General features: G+C 34.1%; 1 protein-coding gene across 9 annotated transcripts in view; it reads right to left on the reverse strand.

Moving 5' to 3' along the window:
- The window catches only part of RALYL (RALY RNA binding protein like), a 658,122-nt gene that overhangs the window by 190,413 nt on the left and 442,433 nt on the right, over positions 1-25,276 (reverse strand). Inside the window, exon 1 of one of the 9 annotated variants that reach the window (XM_076005192.1) lies at positions 8,081-11,182. The exons of 7 other annotated variants lie outside the window; for them this stretch is intronic. In XM_076005192.1, the coding sequence (XP_075861307.1) occupies positions 8,081-8,267 (187 nt within the window). In that variant the 5' untranslated portion in view covers positions 8,268-11,182. Of the gene's footprint in view, positions 1-8,080; positions 11,183-25,276 lie in introns of those variants that run through there. One more of the 9 variants, XM_012774231.3, reaches the window with a different exon arrangement.

The following is a 25,276-nucleotide window of genomic DNA, read 5'->3' on the forward strand; positions in this document are numbered from 1 at the left end:
AATCAAGCTAATGAACATATTCATTCCCTCACATACTTATCATGTCTTTGTGGTGAGAATAGTTAAAATCTATTCTCTCAGCACTTTTCAAACGTACAATATATTGTTATGACTATAGTCATCACATCGTACAACCGATTTCCTGAACTTATTCCTTCTATAACTGAAATTTTGTATCCTTTGACACCATATCCTCATTGCCCTTCCTACCCACCTAGCCTCTGGTCACCACCATTCTACTCTTCTGCTTCTGTGAGTTCCACTTTTTTGGGTTCTACATACTAGGGAGATCATGTAGTATTTGCTTTTCAGTGCCTAGATTATAATTTAGCATAATGTTCTCTAAGTTTATCCATGTTGCCATAAATAACAGGATTTTCTTCTTTTTTAAGGTTGACTAGTACACCATTTATAGACACACACACACACTGACACACACACACATACATATATACACCCCACACACATTTTCTTTATCCATTCGTCTGTTGATAGACATTTAGGCTGATTCCATATATTGATTGTGAAAAATTCTGCAATGAATATGGAAGTGCAGATATCTCTTTGAGATAACTTTTTATTTTAAAAAAAATATATACCCAGAAGTGAAATTGCTGGATCATTTGATAGCTCTTTTTTAATTTTTTGAGGAACCGCCATACTGTCTCTTACAATGGCTATACTAATTTACATTCCCATCAACAGTGTAGAAGAATTCTCTTTTCTTCACAAACTTGCCAGCATTTGCTATCTCTTATCTTTTTGATTATAAACATTCCAACAGGTATGATGTGATACTTCAATGTAGTTTTAAGTTGCATTTCCCTGATGATTAGGGATGTTGAATGTTTTTTCATATATACATTGACGATCTATATGTCTTATTTTGAGAAATGACTTTTCAGGTTTTTTGCCCCCTTTTCAGTAGGGTTATTTCTTTTTTGCCATTGAGTTGTTTGAGTTCCTTGTATATTTTGGATATTAACCTCTTATCATATGTATGATTCACAAAACAGACCTATAGACCAATGAAAATGAATGGAGAACCCAGAAATAAATCCAGGGATTTTTAGTCAAGTGATCTTCTACCAAGGTACCAAGAACACACAATGGGGAAAGGATAGTCTCTTTAAGTAGCATTGGAAAAACGATATGCCCACATTTATAAGAAAGAAATTTGATCCTTATCTCAACCTGAAACTATAAAACTGAAAGTATAAAACTTCTAAAGAAAACATAGAGGGAAAGCTTCTTGACATTGATTGGTCTGGGCCAATGCATTTTGGATATGACCCCAAAAGCACAGGCAACAAATGCAAAATTGGACAAATGAGATTGCATCAAACTAAAAAGAAAGAAAAAAAATTAACACAGTGAAGAGACCATCATGGAATGAGAGAAAACATTTGCAAACCATACACAACAGTATGTTTAAATGATAGATTGACAATCTGCATTTAACACCAATTTTCTTTTGTAAGTGCCTAGTTGTTTCACATGTAAAATTTTTTTCAATAAATACAAATGAACATTATTTTTTAGCTGTAGGATTCTTTGAAGATATAAATGATATTCTGCAGAGAACATTTACCTGAACACCTGGGGCAGAGTCAAGTTTTGGCTTTTATGCAAGTGTAGGCATAAATGGATCACAGATTCTTAGAGGAGGGAAACTAAAAGAGCGGTGATATATGATAGCCAAGTTGTTTTCTGCAAGTACAGAAGTTAAGAGATAATGCACAAATGCTCACCCTATACAAAAGGGACCTTTGGTTGTGTAGAGCATTATTAAACACAAAAATACATGGATAGATCATCAGACTTTATGAGTGAGAGAGAAAGAGAGAGAGAGAGAGAGAGAGACAGAGAGAGACAGAGAGAGAGAGAGAGAGAGAGAGAGAGTATTCCTGTAGGCAGAACCAGTCACAGGCTAGAGCCTGTAAAAGCCTGTGATTAAGGATATGAGGCAGACCAATATGTGCTTCCATTTAAGGTCAATCTGTGCCAGGGGTGTCATCAGTCAGCTTTTTCACATCTTTGCTCCCAAACTGGCATCTCTGGTCCCATTGTGCATGTCAATCAGACCATACTGATTCTATCCATGTAGACCTGATTCCATGGAGGAATATAAAGTTACAAATTCTTAGTCCATGCCAGTTATATAATGTCTATTACAACTTGAGAGAAAAAGGCTGAAGAAATTTCAGATGTATAAACAGAACTCCCTACAAGCATCAAAAATAGAGAAACCAAGGACTGAATTTAATAGTGTCCTTGAGAGAGCCTTTACCAATCAAGCCTCAAATCGTTTCTTTAGAGTAAACATAAAAAATTTTAAAACCTAGATCCTATATTTAACCAGTTACTTAATGAACAATATCAACATTTGAGATATGAAATAATTTGGGAATTAATAGTCATTGATTCACCTTCAGAGTTACAAACAAATCATAGTGTCAGTATAAATATTTGTTTTGAATAATAATCCATTTTTATTTTGGTATCTAATTTATAATAAAAATTTTAATAAGTACTTATAATAGACTTGTATAAAACAAAATATAGTAATAGATATGTAAGTGACAGCTAGAACAACTCATGTTATAATAATTACAGAACATCAAACCTACTATTCCCGTTGATCACTATGGGGCCAATTCTGCATCAATTGAGACTGGCAACAGCATAGTTTCTCCCTGCCAATACCCTAAGAAGCCTTACAACAATTCTATCAAAATGTGAATTAATTTTTTTCTCATGGAAAGATTTTTAAAAAGAGAGAGAGAATTAATGTATCAGGAATACAAGGATATTTATAAGAAGATAAATAAGAAAATATTGTAGATCAAATAATATTTTTATGTCCTCTGGATAACCACAATTTGATTTTCTTTCAATCAATGATTGCATGCTTTTTCCATTATGGAATATAATTATTAAAAAAAATAATAATTCTTGTCAGGGTGCAGTGGCCCTCGCCTATAATCCCAGCACTTTGGGAAGATTGCTTGGGCCCAGGAGTCTGAGACTAGATTGGGAAACATAGCAAGACCCCATCCTTAAAAAAAAAATATTAACTGGACATGGTGGTACATGCCTGTACTCCTAGCTACTTGAGAGGATGAAGCAGGAGTATTGTTTAAGCCCAAGAGTCTGAGGCTGCAGTAAGCTATTATCACACCACTGCACTCTAACCTGAGTGATAGAGTGAGACTTTATCTCTAAAATAATAAATAAATGAGTAAATAAAATAAAAATGAAAAAGTTAAAAAAATCTTATAATTGTCATTTTAAGAAAAAAATATTGCATGAGGCACTTAGAAATATAGATAGTGATTTTTAAAAGTTCATAGATACATGTTTGAATTCAGTTACAAATGAAATGTACTGTTCAATTAAATTCCATGTTATCTGTCCTAATCATTCTACCCAATGCCCTTGATGCTTTTTTGATCTCATCTCTTTTTAGTCACTCTACTCACCAGACTCCTTATTATTCCTTCAATTATCCCAAGTTCCTCAGGGACTTGGCATATGGTGTTTCTACCTGGAACCATGCAGAGAAAAGCAGAACCGACTCTCTCATTCCCTTTAAGTATCTGATCAAATGTCACCCTAATAAGAGTAGTCTGTCCTGACTTCCCCATAGAAAATAGAAATTCCTCCACCTCACCTTCTATAACCTCTTTTTCCCCCTTACTTGCTTCATTTTTTCCCTAGCACTTAGCATGACATGGCCTATTATATATTTATTTGTGTGTCATCCTCCTATCCCTAATAAAATGTTGTTTTGCTCATTGCTATACCCCTAGCACTAGAGCAGTGTCTGGAAAGTAATAGGAGATCAAAAATATATCTTTGAATAGATAAAACTTCATTAGATAGTGATGGATCGTTATGGGCAAAGCATTATATTATTCACTGAGAATGCATCAACCAAGAATTAAAAAAAACTCTCATATAAAATAAATGTAGAGATTAGTAGTAAATAGATAATTTACTATTTACTAGTAATAGTAAATAATCTAGTAAATCTATCTAGTAAATAGATAATTAGTAAATAGATAATTTTTACATAAAAGAATGTAGAAATTGTAAATAAAATTATAATGTATCATCTGAAAAGAGAGAAGAGAAAGAGTGATTGGACTTGGAAATTGAAGAGACTTTTATGGAGGATGTGGCATTGGTGTGAAAACTTGAACAGAGAGGATTTCTACATGTGAAGATGCAGGTGAAGGCCAACTATCAGCAGGAAGATAAATGGGCAAAGGCAAAGAGATAAAGGAGTATAAAGTGAATTTCAAGGACAACCTAGGAGCCTGATAAAGGCTAGAATATAGGTGGTACCAGGAAGTAAGTAGATGATGAGTGTATGACAATCATGTAAATGTCTATATTATAAGGTCATGCTTGCATTCATTTTCTAGTTCAGTGATTACCAACCTTTGGGACTATGAGGATTAAAAAGAAAAAGAAACAAAAACAAAAACATTGAAACATAATGAGATCTTCATGTGGTATAGTTGTTTTCTAAAAATAAAATGTATGGTATCAAAAGCAATTACAAATTTAATACTACCTTTTAAATATATTTATTTTTATTAAACATGTTTTAGAACTTAAAAAAGCATATATGTGTGTTTATGTGTATATATACATGTGTGTATATACACATACATGTATATTTTCCTTCATTATACAGGCAATGATTCATATTCATATGCATTCGAGGCAACTCCACAGTCACTCATGGATCTGAAGCACACAAGCCCAGAGCTGCCATCCGTCTAGTCAATGAGAAGCCATCAGATGTCTTTGAGTAGAAGAATGACATATGAGGCCTATGTTGTAGAGGCACTGAGGGTCAGAGATGGAAGACACCTTAGGAAACATCATCTCAGTACAATCTGCTAAAGTTACAGAAAAAGAGATAGAAACCCACAGAAATAATAGATATCGGCCAAGAATTTAAGTAGAGGATAATATAATGCCTAGTGTTCAGATTCCCGATTCGATCTCATCAAGCATTTCCATGCTAATATGGATAAGGTGGGTAAGCTCGCTCAAACATGTCATTCACAATTAAAAATGAATATCTGTTCCAGTTCAGTAAAATAAGAAGAAATGATACACACTCAAAACTGGATTCACACTGTTTTCTTTGCTGTGGTACAGGTATTGTAGCATTTTCAAAATTCTATATTTAATATCAAAAGGATTCTACCCTATTTTTCCTTTAAGTCTGTATTTTAAGAATATATTCACTTTTTAAAAATGATCTTCTACGTGTCTTTTTTAAAAGCTAAAAAATGTTTTCTCAAGGTCATCTGGAGTTTCAGCAACAGAGATTATAGGTATCTCTTGTTTCATACCAAATCTGAATTTTTGTAAATTTAAACATAAACTTCACATTTTTATGAATATCTTTATGGCATATGTATGAAAACCTTAGCATTTAAATAAACTTATAAGTTAAAAGCTATTTATGCCAATGATAATTCTCAAATAAATGTGATTTGTAAAAATAGGTTTACATGTATTAGAGTTCCTTAAAGTGGTCCCTGCTGGTTTGACTCTAGAAATATTAATATCTGATATTTGCAAATGTTTTTTAAAATCACTCGACAAATTCTGTATCTAATTGAAAGTCGTCATGTAGTTATTTGAAAGTAAGATCTATTATCTGAATGAACACTGAAGCCGTTTCTTTTCCATAGCAATTTCTCCATCAGAAGCAAAGAAAGGGGTATTCTTCCCTCCCTCTCCTCCTCTTGTACAGGAGGAATTATAAATAATCAATCTGGATATGAGTGAAAAATGAATTTTAAAGTCCCACATGACTTTTCAAAAGCTTGGTGCTTTAAAATCTCTTTAAAAATCTCTCTTACAACTATTTTTGTTCTCCCTTTATTCAACCTTCTAGGTATAACCACATGCACCTTTACTATTCCTCTTGTCTGGGCCTCTGAAAGGAAGTTGTGTTATTTTTGCTAAAGGATATTATTAAATCTTAATGAGAAAATTCGTAAGTTGATTTATGTACTATGTCAATTTTAAAGAAAATCCTAAGAATATTCTCCTTCTTTTCCCACAGCGAGGTTTTGTTTAGTGTGCAGTTGTTGCCTTAATTGGATTAAAATTGGCTCTTGGTGAGTTTATGCTTTTTACATGATCAAAAACACATACACATAAAAGATATGGCTGAAAATGGAATTGCCCTGGATTTTGAAGATGGGATCATTCTGATATTTCTATATACCCATTGGATGGAAAACAATTGTATTGCATTCCACTTTTGTAAATATTATTAGTGTAAGATAGAATTTCATTTAAGGATTCTATTTGCTTTTATTGCTTAGATTTCTATATACTTTCATAATATTATATTCCTGCTCTTTGATATTTTATATTATTAGAATATAGAAACAGTTAATGCAACATAATATAGCTAATTGATACAATTAAATATAAGTAACACATTAGATTTTTTTTTTAACTAAACCATTCCAGTACACCCTACTGTGTTCATGCCTGTATAATTATACATCTTGTGACTTGTCTCATGTAATTCACAATTTCTTCCTGCTGCTTAATCGCAGTCTTCAGCAAGCACATTTTAGGGGGAGAGACTCGGTATAATTTCTTCTGTGAATCTTTTATTTTCCATGTGCTTAAAGGCAATGATAACCCATAAGGAAAAAAAAATGAGGGATGTATAAGAGACACAGGAGTAAAGGTGCAAGATGGTTTTCAAGTACATGCATAATTTAGAATCATTCTTGTAGGAGGTAATCACAAGGACATTAATCAGCAATATATTTGTATACTTCACACCAGTTATTTTTGTAAGAAAAAAGTAGCAGTTATCATATATTATTTCTTGATCACAAGAAATAGCTGGCATCAAGAGGCAATCAGGCATATAGAATCAAACTGGCAGTCCTAGCTCCCAGAGCTTTCTGTGGTGAATAAAACTTCTCTGAACAAGAGAAATATTAGTTTTCAGGTCTTAGTTGAAATTAGACCAAAGAATAAATTATCATGCTAAAAATTGCATTTCTATCATATCTTGTTTTTTTGATAAAGTAATTTGTGCTGATAGTCTTTCTGTTTTTCAAAATATTTGATAACACTTAAAGACATCATAAGGAATAATCAAAAAGTACAGACTTTGACTAAAGAGTAAGTTACTGTTACCTGCCCATGATGGTAAATAGAGTCAATGACAGGCCATTATGGGATAAAGATGGTAACATTTACTTTAGACAATAGCAAAGACGAAGTGATAAAGAGTTGGACTTACTGGAAAGAGATGTGATTGGGAAGCTTTTCACGAGAGGCATATTGCTTTACCATAAAACAGTTTTATTATAAGATTTTGATTTTTAGCTAAATCCTGATTGCTTTCAGTTCCATAATCATCTTTGTTCTGGACTTTAGGCCAGGGTAATTGTGCTGCTCTTTTTCAGTCTGATTCAGTTCCTTTAGGGTAGATTGCAGATGACTTCTTTTAACCCTTTGAAATGGTGCCCATAGTGAATTATGTTACAAACATGCTCTGAACCAAGAAGTTTGGCAATGAATATCCTGTTAAATATTCAGCTTGTCACTCACAATTAACTCTCTGCCCTCCATTCTGAACTGTTTTATTTCCTCTGAGAGTTGTAATTGAAATTGGATGAATAAATAGAAGTTTTAGGCTAGCTTCCCAAACCTTTCGACAGACTTCCAGGAAAGAAAATCTATCACTCTTAGAAAAGCAAAAAAAAGGAACTGTCCAGTGATCATGCCTGAATGAAGGATGCTGAGCTAGACTGAAATTGCATTTGATCTGTTTCTCTGTTGATTTTGTAAACCTTTCCAAGGGTTTCCATAGTAACAAGCGAATTATCCCGTCTCCCCTCAACATCTTTCAAGCATGTTACAGGAATAAAGATAAAGGTTAGGGTGAAAAAAGCTACAATATATTTTCCACTACCAGGATGTATCTGAAAAAGTCATGATTAGTCTTTTAAGAAATCAAGTATGTTTTTTCCCACCACAGTGATATGAAAAAGTTGACTCAGAATTTACTTACATCTCTGATGTCTGCGTTTGCTCCTGTACATGGTCATTCTGAAAAAATCCGACTTTCTAAGAAGTAATTGGTTTGGCCACGGAGACAAAGAGACGGGTTGTGCTCCTGCTTTGCAGTAAGACTGTTGCTCACTGACAGAAGGTAACCAGCAATCACACAGTGAAAGCCAGGGTAATACCATTCTCATAAAATTACAGGGGAGATGCTACAGCCTGTAACTACTCTATCTAATGCAAATCTTCTAGAGAAAATTGTATTTCCTTCACCTCCCCCTAAATGATGTCCGTTAAGTTCTCTAATAGAATGTGCACTACTAAAGTGTGCATGAAGCAATGTTGAATTAAGAATGGATTCATGTATTTAGCAAGAATAGTAAAACTGAAAATCTAAATGTGAAGTATAAAAACGCTTGTTTGGTATTTACAGGAATTAAAAAAACTCTCTTTTGGATTCATATATCTTTTAGCCATTCCAGAATATTGAGATTTGTATTATATTCTGAAACTGCTAAATTCTTTCCTATTCTGAGACCTTAATGCACTCTATATATAGTTCAATTATTAAAGCAATTATCACTTTTAGTTTTGTCTATTTACCCAGATTGCACTTCTTAGACAACACAAGAATTGCATGTTGTCACATTTATATCCCTAGGATCTAAGATAGAAGGGACACACAATAGGGCCTCAGGCTCAGTGAGCACCTACTATATGCTAGGTACTCTGCTCTTCTTACAGGAAGTCTTTCCAGAAGCTTCCTTCCACTCCCAGCCCCTCGGACCTCAGCTTAGTCCTCAGTTCTCTACTTTCACGTTATATGGAGAATATCCTTATCTGAACGTTTCACACCATCACCTCGAGTGCACAGGGTAGAAGCTTTGCCTTTATATATCATGTATTATCCTTTCTGAGAGCAATGCCTGGCAAAGCTCAGGAATACTACCTCTCCCATGCACTCCAAAAAAGTATATGGTTTTAAAACCATTTTTGTGTGCTATTTAGGGTGTCTGATTCAGTATTTTTTTTTTTAATGCAGAAGGATCTACATATCAGTGAAGAGTTTCTATGTAATAAGATTTCCTGATTAAGTTTCACCTTCTAGTCAAGGAGCAATAGTGACTATAATCAACAATAAGTTAGGATATACTTTAAAATCACTAAATGAGTGGGATTGGAGTGTTCCAAACACAAAGAAATAATAAATACCTGAGGTAACGGATACTCCAATTATCCCGATCTGATTAATACATATTTTATGCCTGTGTCAAAACATCACACGTACCCTATAAATATATACAACTATTATGTAACCATAATAATTAAAAATAAAAAAAATTTACAAAGAAGCAGTAGTGACATTTCCCAATGTCAAAATTCATTTTTAGTGTGAACAAATGCAGGCTCCTATTGGTAGCTAGAAGTATCATCTTCACAAATCTTCTTAATTGAAGGTGTAAAGACTATTTTCAATGTAAAGACTATTTTTATACTTAAATAATTATATTTCATAGTCATAGATATTAAGAATAAGTTCTCTGATTTGGATGAAAATTGTATATACTCACAGGTGTGAAAGTGTATTGACATATCTTAAATGTACTGAAACAAAATCATATTTAATAAGCAGTATCTCCTTTATAAAAGTTATTTGCTAATTTCTTAGACAAAATGCCATAAGACCAACAAGCCATAAAAACTGCTGCAGTCCAATAAAACTACAGAGTTTGTCTGACATATATAGTATATATTCATTATATAAATAAGCATGGTGTTGATGATTACTAGGAAGTGATGTGCTAATGACATAATGACACAAATGCCACTAATTTTAGCATTATTATTATATTATACAATCAAATTGCTAGTTTTTTACTTTTCATGTTGTTAGTTCTCCATTATCTATAATTAACATCAATCTGAATAGTCTTTGCAAAGATGATATAACAATTTAATTACCTTAATTCACATACACAATAACCTCTATAGCCTCACCCACCATCATACATATATACACTATCTTACACGTCTGTATATATACAGATACATGTTAAAACAAATAGTCTGACTCACACTCACTCATCAGTGCTTGGCACACCTTTGCTTTCCATTCCCTGTATCAGGGCTGACTTTCTTAGGCTCCATATAGGGGATTTACACCTCATCAATCCTTTCTTATGCTGCTTTTCTTATCTCAGAGCATTTAGAGTATCTACTCTTGAATCTCATATCTGGGCTAGTCGCTTGAATCCTGGAGGGCTTGAGGCCACCCAAACTGGGGAACTCACAAAAAGTACATAACAGTTTTATATATTTATAGGGTACGTGTGATGTTTTGACACAGGCATAAAATATGTATTAATCAGATCAGGATAATTGGAGTATCCGTTACCTCAGGCATTTATTATTTCTTTGTGTTTGGAACACTCCAATCCCACTCATTTAGTGATTTTGAAGTATATCCTAACTTATTGTTGATTATAATCACTATTGCTTCTTGACTAGAAGGTGAAACTTAATCAGGAAATCTTATTACATAGAAACTCTTCACCGGTGAATTACTGGTGAATAAAGGCCGCCTTTCTGAGCACCATGCTGCAGAGTGGTGGGCAGGTGAGGGGAGGGAAGGGGCAGTGGCTGAGGGAGGTGAGAGACTTGGTAAAAGTGGAACCTGGGAAACCTTCAGTCAGAAAAGTCGGGAGGAAGAATTTGGATATAAGGGACACAGTCAGCAGTTGAAGAGAAGGCACACGTCCAAGCACCACACTCTTCTTTGTTTTTACTCTCTTCAAGAATTGAATCCTAATGGGTTAGCCTTGTTTTGTTCTCAAAATAAGCTTTATGCCTATAGTGTTAGAGGCCAAAAGAAGCCTCACTCACTTAACAAAATATCTTCCTAACTACTGCCTACAATTTTTTTTAAATAGAAATAATCTTTATACACTTAAAATACACTTAAAATACACTTAAAATACAAATCCAATAAGTGTTAATAATTTGGGACAAATGAGTTCACACCTAAAATCAGATAATTATATCTACAACTTTTTCCTTTTTTGAGGGAAGGAACCAATAGAAATAAAAGCACCTGGCCTTTTAATGGTAACGGAATGAAAGAAAGAAAAAGAAAGAAAGAAAGAAAGAAAGAAAGAAAGAAAGAAAGAAAGAAAGAAAGAAAGAAAGAAAGAAAGAAAGAAAGAAAGAAAGAAAGAATAGAGAGTATGGGAGGGAGGAAAAAAAGGGAGGAGAAGAGAGAGTGAGCATGTGTGTGTGAGAAAGAGGAAGAAAGAGAGAGAGAGAGAGAGAGAGAGAGAGAGAGAGAAGGACTGACCATGGGCCATCCCTGTGATAAATTTATATCATGTCACATAATATTCATAATAATTCTATTACTTAGGTATCTCTATCCCAATTTTGGAAATGGGGAAAGCATGGCCAAATGAGGACGAGTACAGGGAATGGTCAGGGACACTGCATGACTTACATAGCTGTGTTGAGAGTATTTTACTGGGAACTAGGCCAATATGATTTAGGGCTGAATTAAGTGGCAATGCACTGGGTAGCTTGTGGGGTAGACTCATTTAAAAGGGGCTCTATAGTGTCACCAGTAATGTACTGAAATCAAGAAAATCATGTTTGTTGGAACTTGACACAGGGAATAATGCCATATAGGTTAAGAAGAGCTATTAATAATATTGAGAGAATGCTTATTAGGTGCTAGGCTCTTTTCTAAGTTTTATATGCATTATCTCATTGAATGCTGAAAACAATCCTATGTATGTATGTATGTATCATTATTGTTCCCATTTTTATTATTGTTGTTACTGTCACCATCCTTATTTTATGTTTCACTAAAGTGAGGCTGAGAGGTTAAGTGTTTCGAATGAAGAATCACAGAGAGCAATGCATAGTGCCCTGCTTCAAATCTGGCAGATCTTTCTACAGTGAACTATACCATGCCATGTGAGGTCAACGGGCCCTTTCACTGGCTGTGTAGGAAACAGGAGATGAGACACTATGAGGGACATGTTTCCATAGCAACCAGTGATGCTAAGCTACCTTCTAAGAGGGGTGAATGCAGTGAACAGCAGGACTTCTGCCTTGCTGGCAGGGGCATTCAGGTTTGGAACCAGAACTGACTTGGGACAACAGGTCTTCTCAGCTCTGCAGCAGAAGACTCCTTTGTCTTATACCAGTCACTTTTCCTGTCTCTCCTCCTCACCCCCTAAGCCTTATCCCTCCCTTCAAATAAAACACTAAACAAATATTTCCGAAATACCAAGAGTATCAAATTATTAGCCCACCCAGATTTCTGACATCTCTATTTGGTTTTCAAATTAAAATATGTGTTGGATTTCATAAAACTTCTAAGAACTGTAGGAAGACACAGTACATGACTTGAACTGTGTGATGTCTATATTTCAGAGAATTATTAGAATAATTAAATATTAATGCTGCAAGGTGCAGCAAAGTTATGTTGCCCAAATTCCTCATTTACCGATGTCTGGGTAGGCAATAGACAACTCCTACAAGTTTGCTGAATGGATAACTGAAGGGAAGTGAAGTGCGTGATCTGACGCCACTTGGACCACATACTTAAATTGGGGTTCCCTAGATTTATCCCAGACCCTTTCCCTCTGAACACACTATCTCTAAAATTATTTCCTCAAGTGATCTGAGTGATATCTCAATTCTCTCTTCTCAGGTTTGAACAGAAAGTTTTTCTCAGGTTTGGACAGAAAGTTACTCACAGTTAACCTTTCTCTTATGTCATTCTTATCACCCAACACCATGATGTACAGGTGGGGACCTTCTCTTATCCATCCCTCCTTATCATGCCTGCTGCCCCCATGGTAATCTGCTGCATTTTCTCCTCTCAGAGGGGAACATTTCCTTGCTAGTGAAATTCCTATAAATTCTTGACATTAACACTTTCCTCAGGTCCTGTCAAGGATAATAACCAAGTAATTTTCAACCCCAGCATGGTCACCGACCCATCTTTTCAACAATTAAAAAAATATACATCTAGGTCTTCTGCACACATCTATATTAAGTGACTTGCTGTCTTGCCAAATGCCTATGGAACTGGACCCACATCTATTCACCCAAAGTCAAGTGAACTCTTGTAAGTAGATAATCTAAAAATAGTTATTAACTAAAAATATTCAATGACTATCATAGTGAAAACATCCTTTCATTTCATTTCATGTAGCACTACATTTTACTTGATTTATTTACTATATTATCATTGTTCTTTTTTGAATTAAAGGAAATTTAAAGTTTCCTAGTTTTGGTCCAAGTTTTCATTTGTGATATAGGTTCAAATGAGGAGGAAATAATAATTTCCAGAAAGATGCTTTTTTATACTTGACAGTCATTAAAAGTGAAATAAGCAAACAAATCAATTTGGTACTCCTAAGTTTTGTTCATTAATTTTTTTATGTATTGGGAAACGACTTTCATTAGTTTTCTTTTAAAGAACTATAATTAGATTTTATTATTAAGTCTTTACTCATTTGTTTGGATTTTCTCCAGTTTCTTATGCATTAATATCAAAGAAGTCTTTGAAATGATTAAATTCCTGAAATATTTAATACAAGTATTAAACACAGCTAAAATGTTTCTACTTTATAATTCTTTCTATGATTGATTTTATTTTCACTGAATCTCTTTAGTGGTGATTCTTTTGGAACATTCTCACTTTTGTTGCTTCCCTTCCCAAGCGTATCTGGTATCTGAGTTTTTCCTTTTTCTAAAAAAAAGGAAAACATTTTTAAATTTGATTATACAGACTGTTATCTTCTTAATTATCTTATTTTTGCATTTATATTTGGATAAACTTTGCGGTGTATTAAGATAATGAGATCCTATCTTCTTTAACATATCCTTTGGATGAATTCAAATATTTAATAGCTCTAAAAGAATTGGAAAAAAAGAAGACTAAAGCATGTACAATTAAATTAATCTTGAATTTCCTAGAGATTATAGTTAAAAATATGAAGTAAATTATTTATACCTATGTAAATAGTTTACCTGCCTTCAACACATTTTCAACAAATGTCAGCTATGTTATGTACAAAACATGTAAAAAATAATCCTAGACCTAAAGAAGCACAAAGTCTTGTGGGAGTGATAGCCACATAAAAGGTACTATCATCAGTAACAAATTATCTCACAGATGTATGAACACAATAATATAGTTTACTGGAGGTGGGCATTGCTATGGTCTGAAAGTTTGTGTTCCCCCCAAATTCAGATACTCAATGTGATGGAAAGTGGGGCCCTTGAGAGGTGATTAGGTCATGGGTAGAACCCTCACACATGGGATTAATGGCTTTATTTAAAAGACCCCAGAGAGATCCCTTGCCCCTTCCACCATGTGAGGACACAGGACGAAGTTGCCTTCTATGAACCAGAGGGGAGGCCCTCAGCACACATACTTATGAAGTATACTTCCTTAATAGCTCATGGCTCTTGTCTCATTTATGGGATCTCCACTGTGTTTTGAGATGAAGGGATAGTACTGAATTTATAGGGAATGGCGGTGAGAAATTAAAACATCCTTGAAGTCATATTAATTTCTGTGATTATGAAAATTATGTGCAGAATTTTACTATAAAACATTTTCAAAACAAGATATATATGCTCTACCTTCTATCATCTATCATCTAACTAATACCTCTATTTATCTTAAAAGCCTCAGAGTTGTGAGTTGTAGAGAATCCTAACAGAACAATGTCTAGGGTGATGAGAGGATGAATCATACCCCAGTGTCCAGACTATAGCTGAAGATTCTTAACAAAGCATAGAAGAGCCAAGACAATGGTGATGACCAGCTAGTAGCACCTGAGGTAAAGGAAGGCAAAATATAGCAAACTTGTGTGGAGACATAAAGTACCAAATATCCTATTGCAAAAATCGCTGACATCCCGGAGTTCCGTCTTTCTTTTTCTGATTGATTTTATTTCAGTCCACTTCCCTCAAACCTGCCTGGACTTTATTCTTTCTAGACTCAACTAAAGTGTCTGGTTTCACTCTTCTATTCTATTGTGTTTTCCTCTGCTGTGGCTGTGTTTTATCTGTAAAATTTATTATATTTTTACTTTATTATAAATAAATATATATATATATGGTAGTGGGGCATGAGTGGGGTAAGTCACCTCAGATTCTTATTGGTGTGAAGCAGGTAACAATATATGATACTAAAAATGAATGAACTGTGGGATTTATCACTTTACTGTATGATGCCCTATATTTTCTGCTTTAAAGAATATTATCTTTTCATGGTTGGGATGATATATTATAATTTTACATCATCAGTCCTGGAGTCCATCAACATTAGCTTCATAATGTAAACAATGAATTAAACATACATGAAGTATTTTAATTAAAATTGTTTACTGATTAATTAGAGAAACTGAATGGGATCTTACAAAGGAACAATTATCAAGTGCTTAATTTGTGTCAGGGTTTTTATTTGTGTTGCTTTAATCTTAAAGTAGCTATGTGAGGTATTATCACATAATACAGATAAGGGAACTGAGGTTCAAGTGTCAAGTTCACAAAGCTGGCAAGAAGCAGAGGGGGAGTGTACATGTTTGTGAACTGCAAAAACCATACTCCAATCATGATATCTCAACTCAAATAAATGTCAAAAAAACCAAAGCCAGAAAACAGTGGAAAACAAAGAACGTTAGAATTTTGCTTCAGTTTGAATTACCAGAGTACCGTCATTATTTTGGCAAACATATTTATTTTTAAAGTGGGAGACAACGGGAGAATATATGTGATATATGGGATTTCAATATACAATGCCTTTTGATACTTATCTGTCCTAGTATGGATAAAGAATTCTAGAGGTTCGCATATTATAATAAAGATGTTCAAGTAAAGCCTAATTAATGCATAAAGACTATTGAAATTATATATAGGGTATCCCAAAAGTCACCATACATAGGCAAAATGAGAAATTGTAGCTAAATGTACCTCTATTTACAAAATATTCATTAAAAAATATTTCCTTTGTATGAAGACTTTTGAGACATCCTGTGTTTGACCTAACCTAATGTGCAGTATGGACTTGGATAATGTTCTTCAGGGAACAGAATCAAGTGGATTAGAATGACCCAGAGATAGTTTCCAATTAAAAATATGGATAAATGTCAGATAAATATGGCATACAGTTAACACACAAACACATATACATTCATAAACACACACAATCTTTAAAACAGTCTAGATATTAAGATTTGTTCATGGTTTAAAAATCTAATGCTTCAAATGGAGAAAGACTGATATCAAGATTTATAATTCTTTATGGATTTTTTAAAAATTCTAGCTAACTATCAATTTCTATTTATGTATCACATTCAGCATATTTTTGTTTCTAATAGTAATATCAAAACATTTACTCCAAAATTCCTAATAATTTTCAGTGTAAAATGTGCATAAAGTATCTTAAGTATATATTAATAGAATTCATTTCAGCCTGTCTACAAAAGTAGTGTACACAGCAGTCCTGTCTTCCTAATTCCTTTCCTGTTCATATTTAGTTATAATTACCACATTGATGAGCTACTTCAGCCTGCTGAGTTGAATAGAATGGATTTTCAGGTATAATTTAGCAATACATCGCCCAAGGGTATTTCAGGAATCCATCTCCAATTCTCATTGCGTGTGTATTTGTGTCTGCTAAGGGGCTCAGAACCACCTGGATATTCTTTGACCTCATGCATGTGTTTCAAAGACAACTATTTGAATAAACTCTGCATTTGCCATTACCAGCACAGCAGTATGTGAACAGTAAATATGTAAATGAAATTCACGTTTCTCTTACCATTATAAAAGCTGTTTTTAGATGTTTACTTAAACGGCCTTAGATACAGAAACAGGAACTATGGAGAGAAAAAGGGAGTCTCAAATTTTATTTTCAAAACTGTCTTCTCTACTTTGGTGAACACTAAATCTTGTATCATCTTTAAATCATGCCTTGGAAAGCTTTAGAAAGCCCACCTGGCGTGTGCAGTAAATACTTCAATGAGTCATTAGGGGACTCACAGAATATGAACACAAGTACAGCATGTGAAAACGTGACTATTCAATTTTAAAAACCTTTGGCTCTCAACTTTTAAGACCATTCAAAGAAATGTTTGTAAGAAAATAGTATAACATAGAAGGTACCAGGATTTCAGCTTGTAGCTACCTGATCTTGATTCAATGCAGAAAAAAATTATGTTTTGCTGTTGCTATTTTCTTGAGTGGGTGATGCATGTGTTTTCAGTAGCATAAATACCTACGTTCCCACCTGGATCAGATTAACTTGATTTTTTATTATAAAATTTAGGATTCCACATATGATCCCTTATTTAAACCAAATCAAATTAATTTAACTCTTTTTTTCATATATTCAAGACAAATACTTTGTGCTCTTAAATATGCCACCTTGTTGATATAATAGTAAGCAAAACCAGACATGATTATTTATGTAGCTTCTATTTTAGTGGGTAATACAGGGACAATCAAGTGATCACATGAATGAATATATCCTTTAAGTTTAAAATTAGGTGCCCTGATGTAGATTTGTGTTCCTATAAAAAAACCATCTTTGACAGTGAGTGGTCCACTAATCTCTGAGACTGAGTGGATGAGTTCTGTGGAAGGAGTCTTAAAAGAACGGAGGCATGGGTGACGATAATCATTAGTGAGAGAATTACTGAGATTGGTGTTAAATTCAGAGGAACATGTTAATCTAAGAACAAGATGATGATACATAATTGGTATTCAACAAATAATGTTGACGGAAGTTATTCATATGCTAATTTTTTACCAATGTGTAAACATAGTCCACTCAATCATTCATTACTCAAATTAAGATGATAATAATTAGTTAATAGAATTCCATGCTTCCTACCCCATGGAACAAATACTTATTAAGTATATACTTGCACAAGGGGACAGATATAGGTAAGACAGCCATGGTCTTAATCTTCAAATTTTACTTATAATAGAACGATGTGAATCTTAAGGTGTTCAAAAAATGCTTTAATAAGGCTACCAGTTAAAATATCTATTTCTATCAAAGAGAATGAATGTATCCAGTACCCTGGCACTCTAAATAATGGTTCTAGTTTTGCAAAAGTGGCTGTGAGTAGTGACAGAAGGCCTTGTTATGTGTCAATAAATATATGACAAAAGTTAATCCCATGCAGATTACCACACGTGACATTTTGGAAAATTTCAGGGGAAACAGAGTTAATTATTTCTGTCCTAGAGGATACTGTAAAACTGTAAGCCAAGGAGCATGTATGTGAGTTGGTGTCCACGACATAAATGGGTTAGTGATCGCTGTCTAAATACATGGAAACTGCTGGAAAAAAAGTAAACTGCTGAAAACATTGCCCAGTACTAAAGCCACCTACAGACTTTTAGGTATCTGTTACAACAACACCCCACTTGCAAGTACCAAAATCTGTATTAGCTTCATATTGCTGCTGTAACAAATTATCATAATCTCAATGCCTTAAAACTACAGAAATTTATTCTCTTAAAATCTGGGGGTCAGAAATTTAAAGCTCAATTGCAGGCAGTGTCGCATTCCATCTGGATGCTACAGAGTAGAGTCTGGAGAGTCTGTTTCCTTGCCTTTTCCAGTTTCTACAGGCTGCTTGAATTCCTTGGCTCGCTGTCCCTTCCTCCCCCTTCAAAGTGCATTATTCCCATTGCCGGTTTCATTGTCATAGCTCCTTTTCCTCACTTTGCTCCTCTTGCCTCCACCTCATCAGGACCCTTGTGATTATACTAGGCCCACCCGGGTAATCCAGAGCAAACCTTTCCCATCTCAAAATCTTTAATTCCCATCTCAAGATCTGCAAAATTCCTTTTGCTACATAAATTAACACACAGATTCTAGAGATTAGGGCATGGGCATGTTAAGAAGGTCTTTATTCTGTCTATCACATGAAATAAATGAAATACCATTCATCAGGTTTCTCTGACTGATAATCTTGTAGGGATCCCTGTCTCTCAAAACCAGTCCTTTTATTACTAATTGACCAAATCCTTCCTGTTACATAGTTTGCCCCCCTCTGTTCCTATTACTGCTGCCTTTTTCCACTAGAACATTTCCACTGGTAACGCACAGGTCTCTCAGCTCCGCTCCTTCAATTGCTCAATCTAAGTTTCACATTTCTGCCACAATGTTCTTTCTAACTCCCTCACATTTTGGTACTTCTTGCTTACATGGCTTCCCAGTGACTAGAGAATAACATTGAAAATTATTAGCATGCCATTTGTGACCTTCCGCAATCTGATCTCAACTTTTCTTTCATGGTCAGTGTCTATCCCATCCTTTAAAATAGGGCCAATCCACACAAGTCCAAGTTGTCCAATAAATATAACTTTCCATTAATGAAATGTGTTCATGATATTTATTTTTTGAAAGGCCCTCTTTTTTTTTTTTATCTTATTTGATTCAAGTAAAACATCTGTCTTGAAGTTTCCCCCAATACCCTCATTTGGGATTTATTTCTCCTTCTAATAATTTATTTATATTGATTACAATCTAATAAAACTCTAGTGTGATTTTTAAAAATAATTAAATGTAAATATTTCTTACTGCCTCTTCCACAAGATTATAGGCTCTCTAAAAATAAAGTCAGTTTCCTAAGTAACTTTATGTTTTCCATAGTTCCCACCACTCTTTGTACTTAGCAGATACTCACTAAAATACTACATGAAGTGTGAATTAAGAAACTCCATTGAGAAGTCTGCACACACAAACTTACTTAAAAGCCATTATGTTGAAAAGGATAGTGCTAAGAAAGAAAATGAAGTAAATTACTGATATCCTTGTTTGTGATTTTTAGGGAAATAATTCTCTACTCCTTTAACTAAAGAATCAGCTATGATATCCAATACTTTATGCTTTGAATTCTGTGTGTATGTGTGTGCTATTACAACTTTTATATCTCTCCTTTACTACTTTATGGGAGTAAATCAATCCTTAACAAAAATCTATTGAGGCTGGGCGTGGTGGCTCACTCCTGTAATCCTAGAACTCTGGGAGGCTGAGGCGGGCGGATTGCTCAAGATCAGGAGTTTGAAACCAGCCTGAGCAAGAGCAAGACCCCATCTCTACTAAAAAAATAGAAAGAAATTAATTGGCCAACTAAAAATATATAGAAAAAATTAGCCGGGCATGGTGGCGCATGCCTGTAGTCCCAGCTACTCGGGAGGCTGAAGCAGGAGGATCGCTTGAGCCTGGGAGTTGGAGGTTGCTGTGAGCTAGGCTGACGCCACGGCACTCTAGCCTGGGCAACAGAGTGAGTCTCTGTCTCAAAAAAAAAAAAAAAAATCTATTAAGGTCCTTGCACCTACTGATCACCTGAACAGGCAAACACAAGGTTCTGGCATCATCGGCAAAAGAGAGAAGGTAAATTACAACAGTAAAGACTCAGTACTTAGTGGTACAGTAACATTTGGTGGATGTTCTTATGTAGAACCTGCTATTTACAGTTTCATGGAGGATGCTACTGACTTAATAAAGGTTGAGATTATTATTTGAATAGTTTTTAAAAGTGGTGATGGATTGGTACTGACATTTATTTTCAATTAATATTCCATGTGATCAGAGATTAGAGGACCAAAAATGAAACTCTAATTAGAAAACAAGATAAAAGTTGCTTATCCATTTAGTTGAAACTCTTGATCCTTATACAGGATGCTGATCATGTTTTATTGTATCAATTAGGAATCAGTTGCAGAGAGAGGTTTCACCTCAAAGTACATTGCATAGAAAGGGATTTACTATACGGCATTAAATAGCCTTTAGGATCACTGGGAGAAATGAAGAAACAGACTTCAAATGAAGCTTTTATCTATGGCCCTCAAAGCTACAAAAGCAGAATTGTGCAGCCAGATGAGTTGCTGCCATTTCTATGCTCAGGAAGTGACGTTTTCAGTGTAAAGTAGACCCTTCAACTGCCTATTTTAGAAGCATGCCACCATTACCACTGCTACAACCAATAAGCCTCCAGCATTAGGAAACAATGGCCAGCTCCTGAACCATGCTGTGCCTCTTACAGTCTACACCAGCAAAATAGATGCCACGTGTTTTGCATTTTTAGCTTTCCAGTTTCTGCGGCAGAGGAATACTCGAAAGATGTTGGAATGGATGCGGCATTGACTCTAAAGATTAATTTTGTGAGAAACAATATTTTAGGGCTTCAAATCCATGTAGAGGTTTTGCAGGCTGCAGAGTAGAGGTCTTACACATCTTCCATTAGATTTATCCTGAAATATCACAATTTTTAAAAGCTATTGTAAATGGTATCACCTTAAAATTTCACATGCTATATGTTTTATTACTATTGCTGGTATATAGTAATAGAAAAAAATGAGTTTGCATATTGACCTTTTGGAATTTCTAAACTAATAATAATTGATTAAAACAGTCTATATTGTTTTAAATTTTCTATATATTCAATCTAGTTATCTGTAAATAAGGATAGAGGACCGTTTTTATTCCTTTCTTCAATGGCTATGACCGCCACTGAAATAGTAAATGTAAATGGTGAGAGTGGGCAACTTTTTCTCACTCCTGATTTCAAGGCAAAACGTTTTAATAATTCATTCCTAAGTATGATTTTACTCATGTGCATATATTTTTCTTTTCAGAAATCTGTTACATTAAAGACAATCCCTTCTATTCTAATTTTCCAAGAAGTTTTTTTAAAAATTATGATTAGATATTAAATTTGGTCAAATATATAATTTTTTCTCATTTATTGGGAAATATTTTGGCTTCTTTTTAAATACTTCATCATCTCTGCATTTCTAGAATAAAGTCAATATGATCATGATGTTTTATACTTTTTGTGGATTATTATATTTGATTTGCTAATATTTTGCTCTTATTTAGGACTTCTGCATCTATTCACATGAGAAAGTTTAGATTATATTTTCTGCAGTGATTTTAGCATCACTTCTTTTGCATGTTCCTTCTCTCTCCTTAGAATATCACTTTCCTTCCTTTCCTCCAGGAATATTGGACTCACTGTTTTCTGTGCTCTCATAGCAACCCAAGCATCCCTCTGTGGTAAACCTTTCCACCTCCACAAAAGATATTGGGGGAAAAAACCATATGCCTAGCGTTTGTAGTATAGGAGGTACTCAATTGCTCTTTCTTGAATTAAATGGGGCCATACTTAGTTCCTTATGGATGTAATCAGATAATTATTTGGAGGTCTTACTCTTCATTTTTAAATCTTTCTCAATTCACTCTCATTTCAACTACTTGATGAAAATAAACTATCCTTATTAAAATGCACAGATTAATTTTCTTCTAGCAAACAGATTTAGAGAACTAAGACATAATCTATTAATATACTTTCATCTAGCCAGAGATGGCTAGAATACCCCAGATTCAGTTCCAAGAGATGTGTGGACAAAGATGACCCTCCTTGTAATCCAGGGTGCCTACTTTATATATGACGGAAATCAAAGTCCCTCTGGTTTTCCTTTAGTAGCAGTTCATCACAAGTCCATTTATCATTTCTGGATCCCTTATAAAGCCATCGTGACAAACAGTACAAAATGTTTGTAGTCTAATAAAACTGAAGAAAGTAATTGTAACTTTTAGGTTTAATAAATACCAGCCATGTGGAAAGTCTCCAAACCGTGCTTTGACTTGCCTGTAAAATGTCGTAACTGTAAAATGTTTACAGATGCTAGATTCTTTTTTGTTTTTAATCTTAAAAATCACTCTTACAAAAGTAAGGATTTTAGCACTCACTCCATTCTAAAGCGGTTATGTCCTTTTCCCCCTCTAGAGACTCACATTTCTATGACTTTCCTTCAGTGGTGATGCATTTCTCAAAAAATTATGAAATAACAGAGGATATCTCCAAAATCTAGGTCCTCACAATCCAAATTTAGAATTTCCCAGATACTTTCTCCTCTTTCCTTTTCTGAATTTATTGTAATTATTTAATATTTGGCTACAGGACTTAAAGACTAATTCCTACTTCTATGTTATTTGCATGTGAAAAAGTCAGATAATTTTATTTTTAAAATTTTTTTTTACATTAGAAATTTATTTTTATCTTCATCTATTTTTGGTTTAAAATTTTTCTAGCTTTATTGAAGTATAATTGATAAATACAAATTATATATATTTAAGGTATATAATATGATGTTTTGACATACATATACATGGAGAAATGATTACTGCAATCAAGCTAATTAACATATCCATCATCTCATATGGTTACCTTTCTTTGCGTGATGAGAATATTTAAGATTTACTCTCTTAGCACATTTCAAGTATACAATACAGTATTATTAACTATAGTTAACATGTTGTACATTAGATCTCCAGAATTTATTAATCCTGCATAACTGAAACCTTACCAATAAAAACTTTGACCAACATCTTTCCATTTCCCCCATCCTCAGCCCCTGAGCAACTATCATTCTGTTCCTTACTTCTATGAATTTTTTAGATTCCACAAATAAATGAGATCAGGCAGTATTTGTCTTTTTGTGCCTTGCTTATTTCACTTACCATCATATCCTCTAAATTCATTCATGTTGTTGCAAATAAGAGGATTTATTCCTCTTTTGTAAGGCTGAATAATATTCCACTGTATATATATGCCATGTTTTCTTTATCCTTTCATCCACTGATGAAAACTTAGGTTGATTTCATATCTTGGCTAGTGTGGGTAAGGCTACAATGACCTTGGAAGTGCAGAAATTTCTTTCACATGCCGAATTCATTTTCTTTGCATATACACCCAGTAGTGGGATTGCTGGATTATATAGTAGTTCTATTTTTAATTTTTGGGAACCTCAATATTGTTTTCCATAAAGGTTGTATATTTGCACCAACAGTGTAAAAGAGTTCCCTTTCTCCACACTCTCTAACACTTGCTATCTTTTCTTTCTGATAGTGGCCATTCTAACAGGTGTCAGATAATATCTCACTGTGGTTTTGATTTGCATTTCCCTGATAATTAGTGATGCTGAACATTTTTTACATATACTTGCTGAATATTTGTATGTTTTCTTTTGAGAAATGTGTTTTCAGGGCCTTTGCCCATTTTTAAATCAGGTTACTTGTTTCCTTGCTATCAAGTTATTTGAGTTCTTTCTATATTTCAGTTATTAACCCATTATCATATGTATAGTTTGCAAATATTTTCTCTCATTCCATAGGGTATCTTTTTACTCTGGGTTTGTTTCTTTTGCTGTGCAGAAACTTTTTAGTTTGATGCAATTCCATTTTTTTAATTTTTGCTTTTTTTGCCTGTGCTATTGGGGTTATATTCAAAAACTCATTGCCTAGATCAATGTAAAAAATACTTTTTCCCTGTTTTCTCCTAGTGGTTTTACAGTTTCAGATCTTGTATTTAAATCTTTAAACCAATTTAAGTTGATTTTTGTACATGATGGTGAGACCGGCATCTAATTCTTTTTATCTGCATGTACATATTCAACTTTCCCAGTACCATTTATTGAAGAAGTTAGGATTTTTTCCCTTTTGTGTGTTCTTGGCACATTTTCATTGACTATAATGTGTGGATTTATTTCTGAGTTCTCTATTCTGTTACTTTGGCCTATATGTCTGTTTCTATGCCAAGACCATGCTATTTTGATTTCTACAGTATCACAGTATATTTTGAAAGCATCTTAATCATTAGACCCTTATTGGCCTTTATTTGTGTTTTGTTATTTTGTCAGGTAGCATTCTTAGGTGACAGGATTCCAAGGTCTCCTCCAAACACACTGATGAATATCATATTAATGTATTATTTAAAACAGAAATTTTCTAAAGAAGATAGACCAATGCCCAACAAACATGAAAAAATGCTCAGCATCTCTAATCATCAGGGAAATGCAAATCAAAACCACAAGGAGATATCACTTAACTCCAGTGAGCGTGGCTCATGTCACAAAGTTCCAAAACAACAAATGTTGGCGTGGATGCAGAGAGATAGGGACAGTCATACACTGCTGGTGGGACTGCAAACTAGCACAACCTCTATGGAAAAAAGTATAGAGATACCTCAAAGAACGAAAAATGGAACTACCATTTTATCTAGCAAACCCACTACTGGGTATTTACCCAAAGAAAAAAAAGGCATTCTATTAAAATGACACCTGCACTAGAATGTTTACAGCAGCACAATTCACAATTGAA

The sequence above is a fragment of the Microcebus murinus genome, chromosome 7 (assembly GCF_040939455.1).
Source record: "Microcebus murinus isolate Inina chromosome 7, M.murinus_Inina_mat1.0, whole genome shotgun sequence".
NCBI classification, from domain to species: domain Eukaryota; kingdom Metazoa; phylum Chordata; class Mammalia; order Primates; family Cheirogaleidae; genus Microcebus; species Microcebus murinus.